The 21,766-nt window shown below is 45.4% G+C and overlaps 1 protein-coding gene across 6 annotated transcripts in view; it reads left to right on the top strand.

Annotated features, from left to right (window-relative positions):
- LOC146863493 (uncharacterized) overlaps positions 1–21,766 on the top strand; it is a 289,267-nt gene that overhangs the window by 44,350 nt on the left and 223,151 nt on the right. For all 6 annotated transcript variants that reach the window (XR_014978261.1, XR_014978260.1, XM_085642930.1 and 3 more), the window contains exon 3: positions 17,869–17,943. Coding sequence is in view for 4 of the 6 variants with exons in the window: in XM_085642930.1 (XP_085499056.1) it covers positions 17,869–17,943 (75 nt within the window). In the remaining 2 variants the exon portion in view is untranslated. The remainder of the gene's footprint in view (positions 1–17,868; positions 17,944–21,766) is intronic.

Genomic DNA, 21,766 nt, shown 5'->3' with positions numbered 1-21,766 from the left:
GTGTGAACATGTCACTCCCTCTAGAAGGGTGGAATGCTACCCCCACTACCAGAACTGGCAGGGGGGGGTAGTATTCCAAAGCGTTTGACACCAAACACGACATGTTTCCGTGCAGCCATCCCAAAGTTAGTATTTACTGCAAGGTTATAATGCACTTAAGAGTATATGGTCAGGCTGCACCACAAACAGTATCAGAGGAGGTACTCCAAACGCTGCAGAGGGGCTCTGCTCATGCAGGGGCACCCTCTCACATAAAAACCAAGCACTCTGCCTTCGGCATTGTTAAGGCCTGCCATAGGAGTGACTTATAGGTTTTATAAGTGTGTGCAATAGTAATGATATAGGTAGCCTATACCACTGTAAGGGGTGCAAGCACCACCTGAAACAGGCTGCAGTAGCTGACCTGTGGTGCCATTTTGGAGTGCTTCCCAGGGATGGCATAATACATGCTTCAGCCCCTGGTAGGCCTCTGAGGTACCTATGCCCTAGGTACATAGTATACCATTTACTAGGGGCATATCAGGCACTCCAGAATCCAATTAGAAGTGTACCTAATGTACATGGAAAGCATTTTAGAGAGAAAGCAGATAAACTGGGGCCCTGAATAGCAGGATCCCCGTCCAACTAAGTCATAAACCAGCAAAACACCAGGCAAAAAGTGGGGGCAACCATACAGTCAGATTCCACCTTCCTACAATGACTATACATCAGACACAAAGAGTGCGCCCTGAATATTGCACAGCCAATGTGTTTCCCAACTGCACCACTCTCAGCCGGTAAGGCCTTCCACGGGGCGTGTCCAGGCCGTGTTTTGATATAGTTCAAAGGAAAACGGCGGAATCCAAGGCTTGTGTTTTCTGGCCCCAGCAGGCTCAAACCACACTTCAGTTGAACTGCGATTATACAAGCGTTGCGCGGTGGTGTCTGTCTGGAAGGGCCGACACCGTCCTGTTTTCAGGAAGCGCGTCATTTTGAAGAGCTTCGAGGTGTTGTTTGCAAGTGCTCCATTTAGAATCTAATCAGAGTTAAAAACAATAAAAGACAGAGCACTTTAAGCGCGGAGGGTGGGACGGGTGTTTGCGATTGCAGTTTTGGTTTCTTTTTTCGTAATCGGCAGTGGGTTGGTTTTAGCGTTATTTCAGTGTCAAATCTATGTTTACACATTTCTTGCTCAGAACTGCCTTGGGAAATTGAGGTTACATTTGTATAAGATGCACCCGTTTTGCACGCTGGTGGAAAAATATTTCCTGAATGCAAGTCAAATTCTTCTCAAAATTAAGAAGATCTCTTCAAGGTGCTTTGCATTTGAAGAGCGAGAAGTTAAAAAAAAAAGACGGCAAAAGTGAAAGCAGAGGTGCGCATGCGCACCGGCAAACACGCGAGTGGTGTGTGCGCAGCAGCGCCAAAAGTGAAAGTACTCACGCTTCAGATGGCGCCTCGGGTGCTGAAAGCTGGCAGCTGTGCACGTTCACGCTCGTGCGAACGCAAGCTTTAGGCCAGCAAAAGCCGGTAGGTAGCACTTTGAAAACCCACTTACTAAATGTTCGCAGTCCAGCGAATGCGCTGGCTCAGGCAAGCCTAAAAATCAACCATTAGGTCTAAATCACTGTACTATGAAGGGAGGATTAGGGAAGCGTCAAACGTCCAGAAAGAGACTTTTAACATACTCAAGGAATTGAGTCGCACAAAAGAACAAAGGACTGTTGTAAACCAAGCAGAATGTGAAAGGATAAGGGATTTCTTCCTGACCAAGGTTAAAAACATTATCATTGAAATAAACAATACCGGCATTACTCCCTGTCCCCTAATAGTGGTGGACTCACCAGAGCCCCTGGGTACCTTGCACTCTACCTTCCCGACACTCGATCCTAAGTGCCTAGCCCACATTGTGGCCAAAGTAAAGTCTGGGTCTCCCGAAGATCCTTGCCCCCCTCTGGTGTTTAAAAAGGTCATCTCGGCAGTAGGGTCAGAGGTACTATCCCTACTAAATCTCTCTTTAACTACAGGGAGGGTACCTCAAAAATTCAAAGAAGCTGTGGTGATCCCATTGCCAAAAAAAGCCGGGGGGGACCTGAGCAATCTGAAAAACTTCCGACATATCTCCCAGCTACCTTTCTTGATGAAAGTCCTTGAGCAACATGTACTCAAAACTCTCTTGACCGTCCTGGAAGAACATCAGCTGCTACATATATGACATGCAGGCTTCAGGGCCCACAACAGCACTGAGTTGGTGATGCGTTCAGTGCTGGATGAATTGAGGCTAGCAGCTGACAAGAAGATTCCCTCGGCACTGATCCTACTAGACCTCTAAGCCGCGTTTGACACGGTGGACCATGCGCAGGTGCTGTCCCGTGTTCGGGGGCTGGGAGTTCGTGGGACGGTGGATCACTTCCTTCCTGGAAAACTGGTCTCAAAGAATACAACTAAGGGAATGCAGGTCTAGGCAGGGTGTCCTATGCTGGGAGGTCCCACAAGGCTCAGCGCTATCCCCCCTGCTATTTATTATTTATCTTCAGCCGCTGGTCGAATCACTGGCAAAATTAGACTGTCAGGTGTTCAACTATGCTGACGACACCCAGCTAATAGTTCGAGTCAATAACTGTCCCCAAGCACAGCTCAATGTCCAGAACATCTTACGGTTCACCATGAATTGGATGACCTCGAACTCGCTGAAAGTGAATCCAGATAAGACAGAGGTGCTGGCTTTAACTACAGATGCCTCACCTTGGTCAAATCTTTTCTGGCCCCAAGAGGTCAGTACCACCCTGACACCAATACCAGTTGTAAAGAGCCTTGGCATCAAATTAGATACCAAACTTACCCTAATCAATCAGGTGTCGGCGGTAGTGGGGAGCTGCACAAGTCTACTGCGGCAACTTCGAAAGCTCGGTACCCTGCTGTCATTTTCTACTATGCGTACCGTCGTTACAGCTATAATACTGTCACGCTTGGACTATGGTAACGAAATATACATAGGGCTCCCTGAAAAACTTATGGGGAAGCTCCAGGTAGTTTTACATGATACAGCAAGGCTGATTTTTAAATCTCCCAAGAAGAACACATGCCACCCCCCTGCTGAAACAGTTGCACTGGCTCCCTACTAGACAGAGGGTCAGGTTCAAGGGTCTGTGCATTGCGCATAAAGCCAAATATGGAATGGCACCTAAATACATCACAGAATGCCTGAAGTCCTACGTGCCGAGTCAGCACCACCGGTCAAATGAGGCCAGCTTGCTGGCCTGCCCGCATTTTAATAGAACCACCATGGGAGGACGGGCTTTCTCAGTCGTGATCCCCCAGCTCTGGATTAGACTTCCGGATAATATACGTATGGAACCTTTGCTTTGCAGGCTGCTTCTGTGGGGGGCACAACCAGTGCTGCAAGCCCACCAGCAGCATTTGATATACAAGCCCTGGGCACATGCAGTGCAGTGTACTGGGGTCTGACAAGTAAACCAAATAAGCTAATCATCGAGTCACCAATCCATACATCAATTTACAATAGGGAGAGCATATGAACTTTAGCACTGATCAGCAGTGGTAAAGTGTCCAGAGTCATAAAACAGCCAACAACAGGTCAGGGAAAATACAGGAGGAAGGCAAAAAGGTCAGGGATGACCCTGTAAAAAAGGGCCAAGTCCAACAACACGTATGATTCATTGTCCCTGTATGTGTGTGTTTGATGTAAAGTGCTCTGGCAACCTACACTGGTATGAGAGATGCTCTAAAACAAATGAAATACATGTGAGTGAGAGGCACGGCTGGTGATTGTGGGGGAATCATTGTGGGCAGAGCTCAAAGAAGTGACGTATACAAAGAGAACTATCTAGCCACAGATTCTGGCTGGCTGGGCCAACAAGCAGAAGCAACATTAACCGCAGGCTTTACAAAACCAAAACCAAATTAGAGATTTGAGTGATAGAAGATGAGCTACAAGACATTTTAAAATCAGCAACATCCTGTTGAGTAATAGCATACAACTATCCCTTGATGGCCATTTTACCACCAGAAGTACAAAGGGCGCTGCTCAGTAAGAACAAACGTAAAGCACCAGGCCGAATTTACGGCCACTGATCTCTTTCAGGAAGATTTGCAGCTGGGACCAGAGTGCTTACGAAGGTATTTCATCCATCCTTAGCTAGCAATGTTATTCCCCATTCCTGGTGATCTGTGGCCCTGGTACCCATTTATAAGAAAGGAGACCGTAGTTATCCTTCAACTAAGGCATATTTCCCTTTCAGATGGAGCAGGCAAAATTCTCAGCAAAATTCTCAGCAAAATTATATGAAATCGACTCCAAGGCTGGGTGCACAAGGACCATGTTCTAACCGAGGTGCAGGCTGGCGTCAGGTCAAGGGCAGTGGAGTAGAGAAACTTGAGGGTCCCCCCTGCAAAGTACATGGAGGGAGCCCCCATGCTCTGAGCCTGTCAGGAGCTGTAAGGCCAGGGACCCGCAGTACCACAGGGGCTATTGTTACGCCACTATTACCAATACAACCGTTATAAGAAACCCTGGATAGTGGAGTTAATAGTTGGGCCTAGTCTGCCTGCAGTCTATCATAGGCGGTGGTCTACCCACTACAGTGTCCCTGCCATCAGTACTCCGGGGGAGTTTGTCCTATTTTAAGTCGGTTTCCTGGTGTAGACTCCAGTCAGGATATGCAACATTGGCCCGCCCTTCCTACAGTTTTGACAAAAGTGCATCCACTGCTCCTTCTCTTTCACACCCCATTCCTACCTCTTGCTTCCTCTCTCTTCCTTTCCATTATATCTGACCATCTTATCCATTCTTTTCCCAGCAGTTTTCTTTCTGTTCTCTGTCACTTATCTCCTACTTTTCCTCTCCCATCCCATCGATAGCTTCCCATTATGCTTTTCCTATCTCCTGTGCAGTATTTCTCTCTGCTCTTCTTTTAAGCTATCTCTTGTATTTCCTTTGTCCATTTTCACCCTCTCCATTGCCTACCTCTGTTTTGTCTCTTCCTCTTTTATGCCCCACCCTCTCTTCCTTATCACATTTCCAGCTGACCATGTCCTTATAGCACCTTGTGACTTCTTTCCTACATACTTTCTCACTGTGCCCCTCGATTAGCGCTTCCAGTGCTTTCTCATCTATCACTATGCTCTCCATCAATCCTGTGCGGACCTGCTCCATGGGTGAAAGGCCTCCCGGATTCACAGCTGTATTGTAGACTACGAATGACATGGAGCCTGGATCTCCCGTCTTGAGCTCTCACCCACCAAAAGCACTTGTTTTGGACCATGTATAATCACCTTGTTCAATCATTCCTGACATAGCTGTGGATCCTAAAGCAAACAAGAAAAAAATACCTCATACCCAGAGACATCCACATTGACATAACTCCCCAAAACCCCCATGCGTAATCCAACATAGGGAAACGTCAAAAAGAGTATAATGCATGAGGTGCATCATTGAGGTCTGCGCAGTGACTTAAAGAGGATGTACACTTTTCTTGTGGTCAGAGTACTTTTATCAACATTTACCATCAGCTGTGACATTAGTAAACTTGGTCATGGAATCTCTCCTTGATGCCTTTTAATTTTTCTAATTCATAGGTGTCCACACTCTGATAATAAATTGTAGAAACCAGGGCGTGCTAAGGTTTTTTACGCATGCAACTGTCTGTTACCATTCTCGACCAGAGTATTTGTTAAGGACAGATGTATTTAAACAGTCCATTGTTGTGTTTCCTGGATGCCAACACCTCAGTCTTGCTCCTTTTTCAACCTCCACGTCACTACCTCACACAGCCATTTACCAATAAGAACCACTATCGATCAGGTGGCGTGGCCAGGGAGGCCAAGATGGCAGACGTGTCTGTGTGAGGCTCCGAGCAGCGGTCCGTCTCACAGAAGCTAACAGGTGCCGACGGAGTCCCGATGTCGTGCCCCAATAGCAATAAGGGGCGCTGAACCACAGACATGCTATAACCTGCCCAAAATCACCGAGTGAGAGCTGATTTTCCCAGTGGAATCGTACCCGGGGACGAAAGGCTGGCAAACAACATGGCCACGAGTCATCGTTGCTTAAGGCCTCCCTTCCGGCACCGCGGCCTGGAGCGCTCCTGGGAAGCGACACGTGCCTACCGCTACGGCTGCTGGTGAAGGAGCGGCTGCAACCCGGCATCAAGACTCATCGCCCCATGGGGACCCCAGGTGAGTGCGGGCCCCAGCGGGGAGCAATTCGGTGGAAAGCTCAGAGGCAACTCTCGCAACACTGCGAGACACGGTGTGACATCCCGCGCTCTCACGCAACAACTGTAGAGCCGAGCTGGCCCACGCGGAGAGCATCAAAGGCCGCACAATACTCCTCCGACCCCACTGCACATCAGTAGCGCCCACCCGTCCACACGGCGCCAGGCCCCGAGTCGCGCAGCCGGGGAAAGGCGCAAGAGGCCTGAAGCCATCCCATGCTGATGGCAGGCCCTGGGTGCTGATTACCTGACTCGCCCCCGGAGGCGCAGTAAAGATGAACAGGGCTCTGTACCCACCACACGCCAACGCCACAAACTACAGCAGGGGCAACACTGCCACGCTTCCCTGAAGGGTCCCCACCCATAAGAGACTTTTATCCGAGGCCTAGACCCACCTGGGTAGCGGCCGCAAAGGCAGAACAATACGGAGGGTGTTGCAGACCCGCAGAACGTTGCCCCCGTTAACTGGCGCGGCTGTTGGGACCCACTATTCACCACTTTCGTCCCCCTGCGCCACATCTGGAGCCCCCTGTCAACACGGTGCCAGGCCTCGAGGCGCATGGTGGGAGGGCAAAGGGAAAGGTGCACTAGGGAGATACCCACTAAGCGTGCACTGCGGCGTCCTGCACACTGGCGACATGGATAAGTGACCACGTTATACCTTTCAGGCCCCCCCGCATACTACTGAAACCCCCCCCAGCCGCATAGCGCCAGGCCTCGAGACGCACAGCAGGGTCACACCCCGGGAGGCCATAGTTGATCCCAAGCCAGTCACCTAGCTCATCCTCGGAGACGAATACGGCCCAGCGGGGTGACCTAGCTAGCACCACTGACCCAGAGAGTGGTGCCCCTGCGGGTCGGCGCTACCACAAGGGACCTTCGTGCAGCCGCAGTCATCCTCTGAGCCTCACATACAGCCCCCTGTCTGCACGGTGCTAGTCCTCGAGGCGCGTGATGGGGGAGCAGGAGGAGCGGCGTACACGGGAACACTAGCAGGCACACACTGCACTCTGGGCACCCTGTCAGGCCTGGTGGACACGGTGAATGGCAAGCACTCACCACGCACAACGGAGTGATTGGTAAGGGGGTACGCATGCCAGCCCACCATAGGAGGATGACGGGCACCCACTGCATGCCGGATTCTGTACCTGGCCCCATAGACACCACTCGGTGGGGTGCCACCCCGTGTTGTTGGAGACCAGGCACAGCCACTCAGGCAGAGGCACTCCATTAGCCAGGGCATTGGATCGACAAGTCCAGCCAACTCACCTGACGACAGCCCACTACCCGGGCCGTTACTCATTCTCTACTTGTCCCCACCCTCCTCTCAAACCACCAGGAGCCTCCATCTACACGGCACTATGGGGCATCAACGTGCTGCCACCACTGGGCCATCATCAGGCCCAACCAGACGAACCTCCCCTGAGACTAATGCTACCCGGGCAACAGATGAGCTAACACAAACTGTGACCATGTCGGACAAGTTGGACAAGGTCTTGGTGGCCATAGAACATTCCGGAGTCACCATGGAAGACAGATTTGGAGCACTGGCCATGGACCTGAACCTCTTGCGTGACGACCACCACAAGTTAGCAGACAAAGTAAAGCAAGGGGAGAAAACAATACAAACCCTGGAGCCCCATGTAAAGTCCCAGCAAACCACCCTAAGTGACCTCCAAACGCGAGTGAAACTCCTCGAACATAAAGCAGATGATCTAGAAGGGCGCTCCCGCCCCAGTAACATACAGATACTCAATATACCGGAAGGAGTGGAGGGACTGGACCCCATAGACTATGTGGAAACGTAGTTCAAAACCGTTGTGCCGGCAACGGATCTGACCCCATTCTTCTCGGTGGAGAGGGCGCATCGCATCGCGTCCCAGCCCGCAGAGCGGCCCCAGGCACCCCGCCCAGACCATTCTTGCTGAAACTACTACATCATGGCAACAGGGACACAGTCATCCAGGTAGCCAGACAACACGGACCACTCCAGGTCGAAGATAAACAGGTCATGTTGTTACCAGACTACTCTAAAGCGGGCCAGCGGCAATGCACATCGTTATCAGAGATTAAACGCCTGCTACGCCACAAGCACATTCAGTATTCTCTACTGTTTCCAGTACGCCTGAAAATTATGCATGAGGGCCGCACGCACTTTTTCTCGGATCCCAAGGAAGTACACGACCGGGCAACACAGCACGTACAGGGTACCAAAACCAGTGGCACGCAGCAGGGGACTCGAGAACCCAAAAGCCAGAGACGCCCTGAGAAGAAACTCACTCTGAAACAATGGAATTCACACGAAGCTCCCCAGACCTAGAGCAAATAATAGCCAAATGCAGGAGGGCACTGCAGGCGGCAGCACAGATTGACCAGATAGCAGAGAGCTCTGACGACGAAAAAAGCCCCCGCCTCTACACACCAGAGGAAGAAATCCGTGGCAGAAATACCTCCTGGGATTGCTCGATCACTCCACCAATAGTAACTCCACAGACACGCTCATATGGGCTAGGACACTCGACCACATCCAGATCGCCCAAGTCATTTAGTGCCATGCAAGACTCTGGACACTGAACATTATCATGATGACCTGTCTGTGGGGTACTAAATAGAAGTGAATTTAAATAGAGATTGAGCGCACTCCGGTTTAAACGAAGGTAGTTCTGGTATAGCAAGGTATGGGTGCAGACGAGAAGATCACTCCCACCATCTTTCTTGATTCATTACTACTATTCCCGATTCATTCTCACTCACCACTATAACACATGTGAACTTCCTTACACTTCCTCTTCCTTTACGTGCACATCTTATTTTTACACAATTGCCTTGGTTGGCACTACTTTCTGTTCTCCGACCGCCCATTCACCTCGATGATTTTTTTTCAGTTTATTACTTTGTTTCAGGTTCTCCGTTTGCACCACTTTTTACCGTCCCAATACATACGCATCTCTTGATGCTTTTCACCAGGCTTCTAATTTTCACTGTCGATCGGTTGTTCACCTATCCCTGACGTCACTAACACAGACACACCCGTAACTCTTCAAACTCCTACAAACTTCGATCCATCTCATTGGTTCTACCGTCTTTCGACGCATTTACACGTTCCCTATACGTTTGTAGGTGTACCCTCCAGATACACTATGTCATTGGCCAGTTTTGGCTGTCTGACATTTGATTCGTGGCGATAAGCACGTCACAGAGTACAAATATCACTTACGTCACATAGTAGATTTACCCGCCAACAAACGCCTACAGCTCACGAACAGCGAGTACTACCGAATTGAAAGCTCGCATCACGTAAGTGTTTTTACATTTTACCCCGTATTCTACACACGGGTTTCCAACTCGTTACACGTTCCCTGTTCACCCTTGCATTCATGATTTTGTTGCTTGTTCATCCACCTCCCCTCACACTCACTATTTTTGATAACTCATGTATTTGACCGTAGATCCATATCCCGCACGTATCTTTAAATTCACTGCGCACTGACGCACAACGGTTTTCTTGGGCTTCCCTCTTTTCACATACATCTTTTCTTGTTTCAACTATATCGTCGAACATGCTCTTCATCTTCCATTTTTACAATACCACACATGCAAACCAGATATATAATTTCTTCACAAACGGCACCTTTTTACTACCAGCATTATCATCTCGTTTCCATCAATCAGTTTAGTCGCTTTGTATACAATCATGTAATTTTCATTTCACTGTTTGTTCTTTATTTGTACTATGTTGTTACATATTAACTAAAGCTGCTCTCCTGTATCCTCTAATTTCAGTGCTGCCCCTGACGAAGGGCCACATTGGCCCGAAATGCATTGGGCTACATGGGCTATATCGAGTTATGACATTTAATACACTCGGTGTGATATGGAAACTTTATGAATACTTCGTCCTCGTAAGGACTTATTGAATGGATTCACTTGAATAAAAACTTTATTCGAATTACAGAACTTTCGCTTGATTAATTTCTCCGTTGGAGTGCAATTCGAGTGACACGCTCTTGACTAGAACGTACTAAATAGAAGAACATACAGGGCACACCTTGCCCGTCTAGCGTGCTTATCACACAATACATGGAGGAACCCGCCCGGCACAGTATTTTGCATACTCATGCTGCAAAGGGCAACACAGATCACCGCTAGAGACAAGAAGAGACCACGCACCCTCAGATACCGTACTAAAGTATGAATACACCTTTTAGTTTGGATGTGTCGCCCCGAGCGACAGGTCCCTTTAGTTGGGAGGTTTCCCCACATTGCATTTACACCCCCTCCCCTAACAGACTCACCCAGATATCCTACAGGATAGCGTGCAGGCGGGCAGATCCACAGACCTTAGATGGCTGGCAGAGATGCGGGGAGTCCCTAGGCAACTTACTGACCCCGGCAGTAAGAATACAAAACTCACAAACAACATCAAATGCCTAACAAGCTTTCCAATACAGACATCCCGATCATAACGATCAATGTTAGAGGCATGCACACTGTGCGCAAAAGATACGCAGTTTATTCATATATCAAAAGGCAGAACGCGCAAATAGCCGTGTTACAGGAAACACACTTAACAGCCCCAGAGGCAGACCGCTTGCGAAGGAAATGGTGGGGAACCATTTATGCCACCACTTACTCGGCCTTTGCCCGGGGCACCCTAATCTGGCTCCGACCAGGGACTCCCTTCCAGGAAACCAAAAGCACGATCCCAAGGAGGGTGGTTACACACTCGTGGAGGGGCTCCTCGAAAGCCAACCCATACTTCTAGGGAGTGTATATGATCCCAACGCAGGTCAGGACAAATTCTGGGGACACCTCGATGGGGTACTAGCCCAATACACATCAACGCCGTGGCTTTTAGGGGACGACTACATCTGCACGCTAGACCCTCAATTCGACATCCTCCTCCTGCACACTCCCTGGCTCATAAACAAGCAGAGCGATTCCAAACATGGGTGGCACAATGGGCGCTAGTGGACGTATGGCAGTCCTGGAACCCGGACGTTCTACTATATTCCTTCCACTCAATCCCCCATAACCTGCACGTGTTTTGGACAGATTCCTCTGCTCTGTATCAATGCTCCCTAAAGCTCAAAACGCAGACTATTTAGGCCGGGTCCTCTCGGATCATGATGCCAACATCCTGACCCTCAGATGGAGGCACCCCCAGTACCAACGTGGAAATTGCCACGGGAATGTCTCACTGATCAAGTGTTCAGACACGACCAGGAGAATAGTATTCGTGAATACTTCAGGACAAACGCCCATACAGTGACCTCCAGGTCTCTGGAATAGGATGCCTTTAAAATAGTCGCTAGGGGGCAGTGCATACAACAGATAATGGGGGTCCGGAAAACACTAGAAACCACACTTCTGCGCGCTGAAACCACATTGGCGACATTAACAAAAGATGCAGATGCGAGTAGCGCCACAACGGCACAAATAGCTACGGCCAAGACAGCGTACGCAGCGACATTAAGGGATCTACGTAAATACAACTTCAGAGCGCATGCGGTAAGGACTCATAAAGAGGGGACAGAGCGGGGACCCTTCTGCCGGACAAGACACGGAGGTAAAACCCATCACAGAGCTGGTCGACCGGGCGGAGACTCCCCGACATTCGTAAGTAGAGATTCTACACATTTTTCATGACTTGTAAGACACCTACAGAGGCCTGGGGCAAGACAACCCACTGCTAATAGCACACTTCTTACGACCCATAACTATTCCATGAATCCCAGCGGAAGAAAGGGATGACATTGACGAAAAGTTAGGATCCGCGAATGTCTCCCACACAATTCGCGCTCTGGCGCAATAAAGCCCCGGGCATGGACGGATTTACACTTGAATATTACAGCACATTCTTAAGCCAACTGGTCCCTGGAATAGTAGATATGTATGAGGACGCATCGGAGTGGGGTGAACTACCGGGCTCACTTAGAGAGTCCGTGACCCCAAACTCCTTGCCTCGTACAGACCAATAACACTGCTGAACGCAGACTGTAAATTCCTGGAGAAAATTCTAGCAGATCGGTACCCCCAAGTCCTTTCCCCACTGATTCTCCCGGATCAGTGTGGGTTAATCCCAGGATGTAACACATCCCAAAACTTGCGCAATCTGTTCCATATACAGGACAGAGTGGGTCCCCAGTTCCCGAGAGCGGCGTGCCTAATTCTTGACCTGGAGAAAGCTTTCAACTCTCTTCTATGGTCCTATATGTTTGCCGTTCTCTGGAGGAACGATGTGGGTCCAACCCTACTCGCATATATGCAACTCCTATACAAGAACCTCACGACAAGGGTGCAGTTTGGCTAACAAATATATTTCTGCCCCACTCCAGGTGGAGCAGAGTACACGCCAGGGGTGTCCCCTCTCCCCGCTACTATTTGCCTTGGCAATAGAACCCTTGGCGATACAGATGCGTCGGGAAGGAGAAGCCTGGGTTATCCCAATAGGTGGCACAGTCCATAGCGTCATCACTATCATCAATCTTTAATGGCATGTTTGTAACAGGGAAGTTTCCTATACGCTGGAAATTGGCCTCTATACTGCCCCTTCTAAAAAAAAAAAAAAACAGCTTAGACCCTAAGGATCCAAATAACTTTTGCCCTATTTCCAGGATTCCGCTCTCAGCAAAATTGATAGAAAAAATCCTGAATACACAATTAAGTACCTTCTTAGCTGAGACGCAAGCTTTGGATCCCTCCCAATATGGCTTTAGAGTGGGACATAGTACCGAGTCCGCTCTTATTAAGGCCACAGAGGAGATCAGGGAAGCCGTTGATCGGGGTGGCGGGGCAGCTCTGATTTTATTGGATCTGTATGCCGCCTTCGATACGGTCCATCATGACATCTTGATGGACCCTCTAAAGGCATGTGGGATCCTTGGGAAAGCTTGGGATCCTTTAAGATCTTTTCTATCCAACAGGACTAATGGTTGCACTGGGATAACACCAGTCTAAACCTTTTGCATTGCCCTGTGGGGTTCCATAAGTGTCCTCTCTCAGTCCCACGCTTTTTAACATGTAAGTTTCTTCTTTGGCCCCATTATCAGTGCATTTGGCCTCACCTCGTATGTGGATGACTCCCAAATTTTGGTGTCTCTGCTACCCGGCCAGGACGTGGCAATGGATAAACGCTTTCAAGACTGTGTGATATCAGTTGGGAGTTGGATGGCAAAGAACTGCCTAAAACTCAATACTGGTAAAACCGAGGTCATACTGTTTGGCAATGACACTAACTTCTGGACATCAAACTGGTGGCCGGGACTCAATGGCTTCTCTCCGTATGCCCTCAAAAAAGGTTAAAAACTCGGGAGTAATAGTGGATGAGAGTCTTACCTTTGGTCACCAAGTAATCTCAGTGGCATCAAAAACAACTTATGTGATTAGAACGCTCAGGTAAATACTGTCGTTCCTGCCCCCGGGTAGCCAGCAAACAGTGGTCACGGCTCTTGTAATGTCAAGGCTGGACTATTGCAACGATCTGTATTTAAATGTGCAACAAAGATTCTTGAACAAACGTCAACTGCTGCAGAATGCAGCTGCCAGACTGCTTACTGGCACATCCAGGTTTTCTCGCATATCCAAGGAAATAAAAAAACTGCACTAGCTCCCAGTAAGGAACAGAGTGCGTTTTAAAGCCCTCTGTTTGGTTTTTAAGGCGCTTCGAGGTGCAGGACCCGACTATTTTAAACGGCAGTTCCATTGGTACATACCGAAAAGAACACTTCGCTCACTGGGTGCCAGGTTGGTCTCAGTGCCACACACAAAAAAAGCTTGGTGGGGTGGTAGAAGTTTTGCTCACGGTGCGGCAAAAGCTTGGAACGACTTGCCGTTTCACCTGGGAAATGCCACAGACCTTTTAACTTTTAGGAAAGGCTTAAAAACCTGGCTATTTGACCAATAAAACCTGTCTTCCGTTTTTAGCCTAATGGAGACATAACTAGCACCAGGACACCCCCGGGCAACCGCTGCGCTTTAAATATATCATCAACATAACATAACATAGCGTATCATTATACACGGATGACCTACTCATATACGTATGTGACATAACATCTGACTTGATCCCAATATGGACAACGCTGCAGGAGTTTGCAGAGGTTTCAGGCCTCAGAGTCAACTGAGGCAAATCCACGATCTATCCACTTAGCCCCCTCGACATTACTATTAGGGCCCAGAGAATTGCCTAGAGCAATGATACTCCTACGTACCTTGGAGTTTGACTGTACCACTCTCCGAATGACATTTACGAAGGGAATCACCACAGAGCATTGGCAGGCATTAGGGCGGCGGTGAACTTTTGGAAGATGCTTGCCCTGGCCCCCATCGGGTGGGTGGCTCTAGCTAAAATGATTGTTGTTCCAAGGCTGCTATGTCACTTCACTAACCTTCCAGTTATTCCTCCTTGCCCCTTCTTCTGGGAATTGGACACCCACCTCACCTCCTTCATCTGAGGAACGGGCCGGCACAGAGAAGTCCTGTTTAAGCTGTATCTCCTGACTGATCAAGGAGGGCTGGGGGCTCCTGCCTTTGAAGCATATTTCTTAGCAGCACAACTCCAGTGGCTCTCACACTGACAGCTGAAAACCGCATAGGCAAGACAACCTTCGACACGATGCCAATAATCCGGTGCATGCTTTTGCCAGACACTAAACCCCTATGGTAAACCAAAAAGAAAAACTTCTATTGGACCTAATTGTTTATAATAAGATCTTCACACATACCCAATCAACCATATTCCTATTATGTAAACAAGACCTAGATAGGTAAGGACAAAAACAAGGATAGAAACCCAAAATAACAACCACATGTACACAAAGACATGAACTTGCGAATTGTACCACAGTCAAAATGTATTAAAAATATAAAAATATACTAAAAATTACAATATTCGACAATGGATATATGTTAAAAGAAGAATTTAAAAATCATCATGAGGGAAAACAACTGATGTGAAACACTTAAATTCATCAAATAGAGGTTATTGTTGCCAGACAGGAATCTAATATATTCACACCATCAGTCATTTGATTCTTATTTGTTTTTTGACATGAGGCAGTTCCTGGATATAACCCAAAACAGAAGTGTGCGTCGACGCGTTTCAGTGGAAAAAGATTATTGCAGTACCACCTTCATCAGGACATTAAAAGATACTTGTTTCTCTCGCAACCAGTGTTTACGTATTATTTGTTACACCTAATTAAAAACAAACAAGAAAAAACATGCTTAGCTTCCCATTACTTCGCTATAATCAGTGATATCATTATTAAATACATTGATCTCAATTTTATTACCTTGATAATAATAACAAAATAATGCACAATAATACCATTAAGATAATGCTCTTCAAAAAAATTAAATAATTCTAATCACAACAATCCTACAATCTATTGTCAATGTGTCAATCTGGCTGTTAATTGGGTTTAATGTCAACACAAGAATTTTTGGGGGAATACAATTAATACTAAAGGGGACGTTAACAACTCATATTCTACAATCTAACGCAATATATTACTCATACATCATACATACATTTTTATACTTTTTAAATCAATTTGTACTACCATGTAATACATACCGTTATCACATGGGAAATAGGATGCTAATGACATCACCTATAATATCGCCGATATAATTAAAATTGCCCGTAGCCCATCTATATCCAGCTATTTTTGCGAATTCTCAATCGTTTCTGAGAGTTTCGGTCTAGTGGGAAAATGGAATCATATATATTAATTTCCAGTTTTTGTTTTTGAATTGAGGATAAATGGATAGGTTCATATTCATATTGGAAATATACACTCACCTTCGTATGTATGAAAAGAACTATTTATAAATTTGCCGATAAATTATCAACAAATGGTTTTAAATGGAGTTACATTAGTAATCACCACCAAATATGTTCCAAAGTAGGGCCACGGGTTTCTCACCTAAAATAATTATAATAATAATTGTGGCGAAATCTACACATTTATAAGTCTTCCTGTAAGAAATCGAAATGTATGTACCACGTGCTTTAGTTATTTTTCATTTATACTAAATATTATAGTGCAAATCCATATTATATTGAAAGATCCGTCCACCCCATTGTTCTTATCATGGCACATTTGATAGTATTTATAAAAAGGTACTACCCCTAATATAAATAGCACTGTTATTATAACCCTCTTTCTGGATGTAAACCAATGCAAAACCTTAATCATGCTGTGAACGTTCATATAACATAATACAATTGCATTACTTGATATAGGAAGATCTTTCTTTTATAAGAACTTTTTAATTGTGTATAGAGAACCACTTCTGCAGAGGCATACTAAATGCGGGCCCCTACACGGCGTGAATTTAAATATCATCCCACGGTCTACATTGTTCGATATTGCCTGGCACTCCTTTTTGAAGGAGCATTTATTCTGAGTGAAAGAACGCGGGGGGAAACTTCTATACAAATGTACTAAAAACATACCTCTAGGTGGCATAGATTTAAATATCATTTCATTTCTCAACTCGATATTGCTTAATCAATCCAATTTGTTTGGCCTCACGTTGAGAGCCGTTTGGTTATACTCGACGTCCTGAAGTTACTCTTCAAATGGACCACAAAATGGTGCATAATTATCATTAACGTTCAATATAAAATTCGATACAAACACCCATTTCATTTTAGCACTGACCCCGTATTTTTATGGGTAAATTTACTACATGCTCTTGACAGACAGGGCGCACTTTAACTACTTGTACGTACCTTGAAATACTATGACCAAAGATAATCGCGTGTGATTCGATCCCCTGCTTTGTGCTTTGTGTCAATGCTAGAGGAGTCAAACGAGTTTGTACTTGTCGTTTATTTTATACCTAACATTTCCGAAATACAATTCAGCTGGGATGCTTACGTGGCTACGGAGTTACGTTATTGAGATCATTTCCTGCTTTTCTTAAAGTGACCCGTTCCTTAAAGCGGCAACGTCTAATGCTAAAATACATGTGGGGTCCACTCGAGTTTTTTCGATGTCGTTATAGAGAGAAAAAGAAAAAGAAGGGAATTTTTCATCCATCTAATTACTTATAACTGTCTATTTTTTATCTTTCATGTCAATAATTTAACTACATATGAAGCAAGTTTCGTATATGAAATAACGTATTAACAATCTCCTAAACATTACCTATATTGTTGTCTCCTTCAAACTTTACCATAAATATTAATATAACAAATAATAAAAAGGATAAACACGACAACAAAAGGGGGAAATGAGAATATAACCCTATTGTGCTTGTGAAAACAATCTTCTAATGAGAACAAGGAATATCTAACGTTACCGAGAAAGGAGGCTGCCGGTACACCACCAATATCAATAAACATAAGAAACGCCCCAGTCCATTAGTGATGATAATGAAAGCATTTTGTAAATATAACCTACTATTCTTTATTCAATTAGCCTAATCCAGTCCTCCTTTGTATTTAAACCTGTACGGATAGTATTCAATATTGAGATATACCATTGTTCACGGTTCTTACGTTTCAATGTAAGGTCCCCTAATCTTTTATTCCCTTCTATTTTTTCAATAATGAACCATTTAAAATCTGTGATGGTGTGTCCTTCCTTTAAGAAATGAATAACTAGAGGGGCATTTTCTTTTCGATTTTTAATGGCAGGCTTATGTTCTCCTAATCGACGGCGGAGCTCCCTCGATGATTCCCCCACAGATCCTTGGTTGCATGGACATAGAAGTAAGTATACCAGATTTTTACTCCTGCAATTATTTAATGTTTTGCGGTCAGAGTATGTTTATTGTAAACAACCTCCTTTCCCTCTATGCATTGTGCACACATATTGCAATGACTGCATTTATAGTTACCTATGGCTTGGGTTCCTAATAATGTCCTTTGATTTATCTTAGGCCCCTCTCTGTATGTATGTACAAGTTCTCTTCGCAAATTATTGTTGCGTTTAAACGCAAATAAAGGCCTGTCCAGTTTAATGGATTCCTTATCATTAAGGATACTCCAACTTGAATTTATTATGTTTTTAATTTTGTTGCTTAGACAGGAGTATTGACTCTCAAACTAATTATTACTTCTCCTGTTTTGATTTATTTGTACCTCCAACTGTTAACATACTCTCTCGATTATAAAACCGAGCACGTTTGAAAGCGTGAGAGATAAGTTTCCTCGGGTAACCTCTCTCCTTTAGCTTAATCTTGAGGAACTCAGAATGTTTATAAAAGTCATTTGTAGAATCGCAATTCCTCCTCAAGCGAAGAAACTGCCCGAATGGGATGTTGTCTCTTTGTGCTTTGGGATGGAAGCTCGAGTAATGTAAAAGTGTTTTTATCCGTTGGTTTCGAGAACAACTCAGCCTCGAGCTTCCCATTTATCTCTTTAATTTTTAGATCTAAAAAATTTACACTGTGATTGCTGTATTCTGATGTAAATTTCAGATTAATATCTCCCAGATTCAGCCATTCCAAGAATTCCTTCAAAAAGTCAACGGTGCCTTCCCAGATGAAAAAGATGTCATCAATGAATCTACTCCACTTCACCACATTCTCGTAAAATGGAGCAGACTCATTAAAGACATGGATCTCCTCAAATTGGCCAACATAGAGGCATGCCAGGCTGGGAGCACAGGCAGCCCCCATGCTGGTCCCCTTGCGTTGGAGATACAAATCATTCTTGAAAAGAAATAAATTATCTTTCAATACCAACTTAGAACATGCTAGAATGAAATCAGCGTGGGCACCCCTGCATTCTGCAGGACCCAGGATGCCACTGATGACTCTGAGTGTGGCATCCTGGAGTATGTTGGTATACAATGCCTCTATGTCCAATGTAACTAGAAGTTGAGTGTTACTATTAAACTCGCACCCTTCAATGGTAGTTATCATATGCGTTGAGTCCTTAATGTAAGATTTCTGTTTCAACACCAAAGGTTTTAAAAAGGAATCAACATATTTGCTCAATGGTTCGAGTGGAGAATTAATACAACTCACAATGGGCCTAAGAGGGGGGTTTTTGACATCCTTATGAATCTTTGGCAATCCATATATTGCTGGAATAATTCCTCTATCATTATTTAGGAACATGAATTCTTTGTTTGATATCCACTCCTGATGTTTGGCTGTGGAAAGAAGCATTTTAATCTCTCTATTGAGTGAATGCCACTCATTCATGGAAACCCTTTGATAATGGGCTTCCACCATGAGTAGTTCCATTACCCTTCTATCATAATCCAGGGTGTCAAATACAACAATCCCACCCCCTTTATCAGCGGGTTTGATTGTTATAGTAAAATCATTTTTAAGATCAGAGATAACATTTCTTTGTTATATATTGATGTTGTGCACTATAGGAGGTTGGTGTTCCAAAATGTTATATATTTTTGTCTCTACTACTTGTTCAAATATTCCTACTTTACTGTCCACTTGACCAATATATGGAGTAAAGGTCGATTTAGGTTTAAGACCCGAAATGTTTATCTCTTCCTGATATTCCTTGTTCTCAAAGAATCTTGCCAATCTAATTTTACGGAAGAAAGACTTAAGATCCTTCTCCAGAAGAAATGTATTTGCGTGTGTGCTAGGTGCAAAGGTGAAACCCTTAGCTAATACTTCTAATTCAATTTGAGTTAAAGGTCGTTTAGATAAATTAATTATAGGAAATGTATTTGTGGTTACCTCCAATATCTTCGATTCCTTGTCTCGAGAAATTCCTCCTGAGGTTGATTGCCCTCTCCCAAACCCTCGGTTGGTTCTCTTACCTCTCCTTGGGCGCTGATCTAAAAAAGAGGGAGAAGGACCAGTGCAAGAAGAAAGTTTGTATTTTCATAGATATCCCATCTCCATATTCTCCCGTGGAAAAATGGCCCATAGGGCCACCCCTGTCAATAGTATCTTCATCAGATCCTGTTCCTGATGATTCAGAGAATTTAACACGATTTCTACTACCCCTTTGATATGTGGGTCTATCCCAATTATGTTCTCTTTTTTGTTGTTGATAGTAAGTATGGATAATTTATCTCTACACTATATTTCTCTATATCCTTCCTTAACTTTTTTGTCTTTTTTTTTATTAAGTAATCTTTATAGCCATTCATTTCTGTATCTAGATCTTCTAATTTTTTCTTTGCTTCGTCCAAAGCAGAGTTATTTTAAAGTTCTATCAGTAATTGCTCTATTTCTTGTTTCTCTAAAATGATTACTTCTTGGGCAGTCTCAATGATAAGGAGTAACCAATCTCTGCTACATTTATTGGCGATATAGGACCAGGTTTCTAAGAATTTTCTGTGTTCAATGAAAAACCCGGGTTCATTTCCAATTTGAAACCGATGGAGATGACACCGGCTTTCACATATTCAACCAGGAACTCGACATGCATTTCAGTTCTAATTAATTTCTTTCTAAGATTTGTATATTTTTCCCCATTTATCATTATTGCTGGAGAAAACAGTGACCTTATTGCCATTTTTAGTGTTTATTATTTTGTTAAATTGTTCCTCACTGAATCCGAATGTTTTTAAGGAATCCATATTGTTACTCAAGAATAAAGATTTGTATACAGTTAATCTTAACAAGAAGATTAAGGCTCCCCAACCAAATGGTTGTACTAAAATAATAATAAAGAAACCGGGAGTGACCCCAATGCGCATACCCACTGCAAGTGACTATAGCTCACACCTGCATGCTACGCATACACCGTATGTCCAGCGGGAAGCCCCCATACTTCCCATTACTTCCGCTGGTGAGGTTTCCTAATCGCGACAAACATTACACGGCCCGAATCCCTCTTTGAGGCAGGACAATTTCGGCCCTACGAACTGCTAGTGGGAGAGTACGACCTACCCCCGGGACAGTACCTATTACATCGCCGACGTTTGGCTAGTAGCTGCCTGTTCTGGGACCCGGTTGCAGGAGAGCCACCGACGCACCCAGTAATACACACCATACTACATATTGGGGCGGGCAGACATCTCATCACATGGCTATATAAAGCCACCCGGGAATTGCTACAAAAGTCACTGACCTCACTGCGGCAGACGTGGGAGGACGACTTAAATAGGCCACTGCACGACAAGGAGTGGGCGCAGGCTCTGGAATACCCCAAAAACAATCCCAGAAACGTGTGATTCAAAAACATACAATTTAATATTCTACACAGGGCATACTTAACGCCCGAGCGACTACAACGCTTCTACCGTGATACACAGTTTCTTTGCCCCAGATGCCAAGCCCCTGTAGCGGACTTCCAACACATGTTCTGGGGATGCCCTACATTGCAGCAATACTGGAACTACATCCATGAAACACTCAGTGCAACCTCAAACATCCCCGGGGTCAAAACATGGGGTCATGTACGCTAGGGGTGTTCCGAAGATGAAAAACTGATAAAGTACAGGTGTGCTTCATGTCCCTTCTACTACTCATGGCGAAGAGAGCTGTAGCCATGCACTGGCAAGCTCTGGGGAGACTTCCAGTGGAGGCTTGGGTAGGAGTAGTCAAAAGGTGGGGCATTGTGGAAGAGGACGCATTCTGAGAAGAGGAAGCGAAGGGAACGC

Source organism: Triturus cristatus, chromosome 2_2 (assembly GCF_964204655.1).
Source record: "Triturus cristatus chromosome 2_2, aTriCri1.1, whole genome shotgun sequence".
Lineage (NCBI taxonomy): Eukaryota > Metazoa > Chordata > Amphibia > Caudata > Salamandridae > Triturus > Triturus cristatus.
The sequence above is the reverse complement of the archived record's forward strand: the minus strand, read 5'-3'. Positions and strand labels throughout refer to the sequence as shown.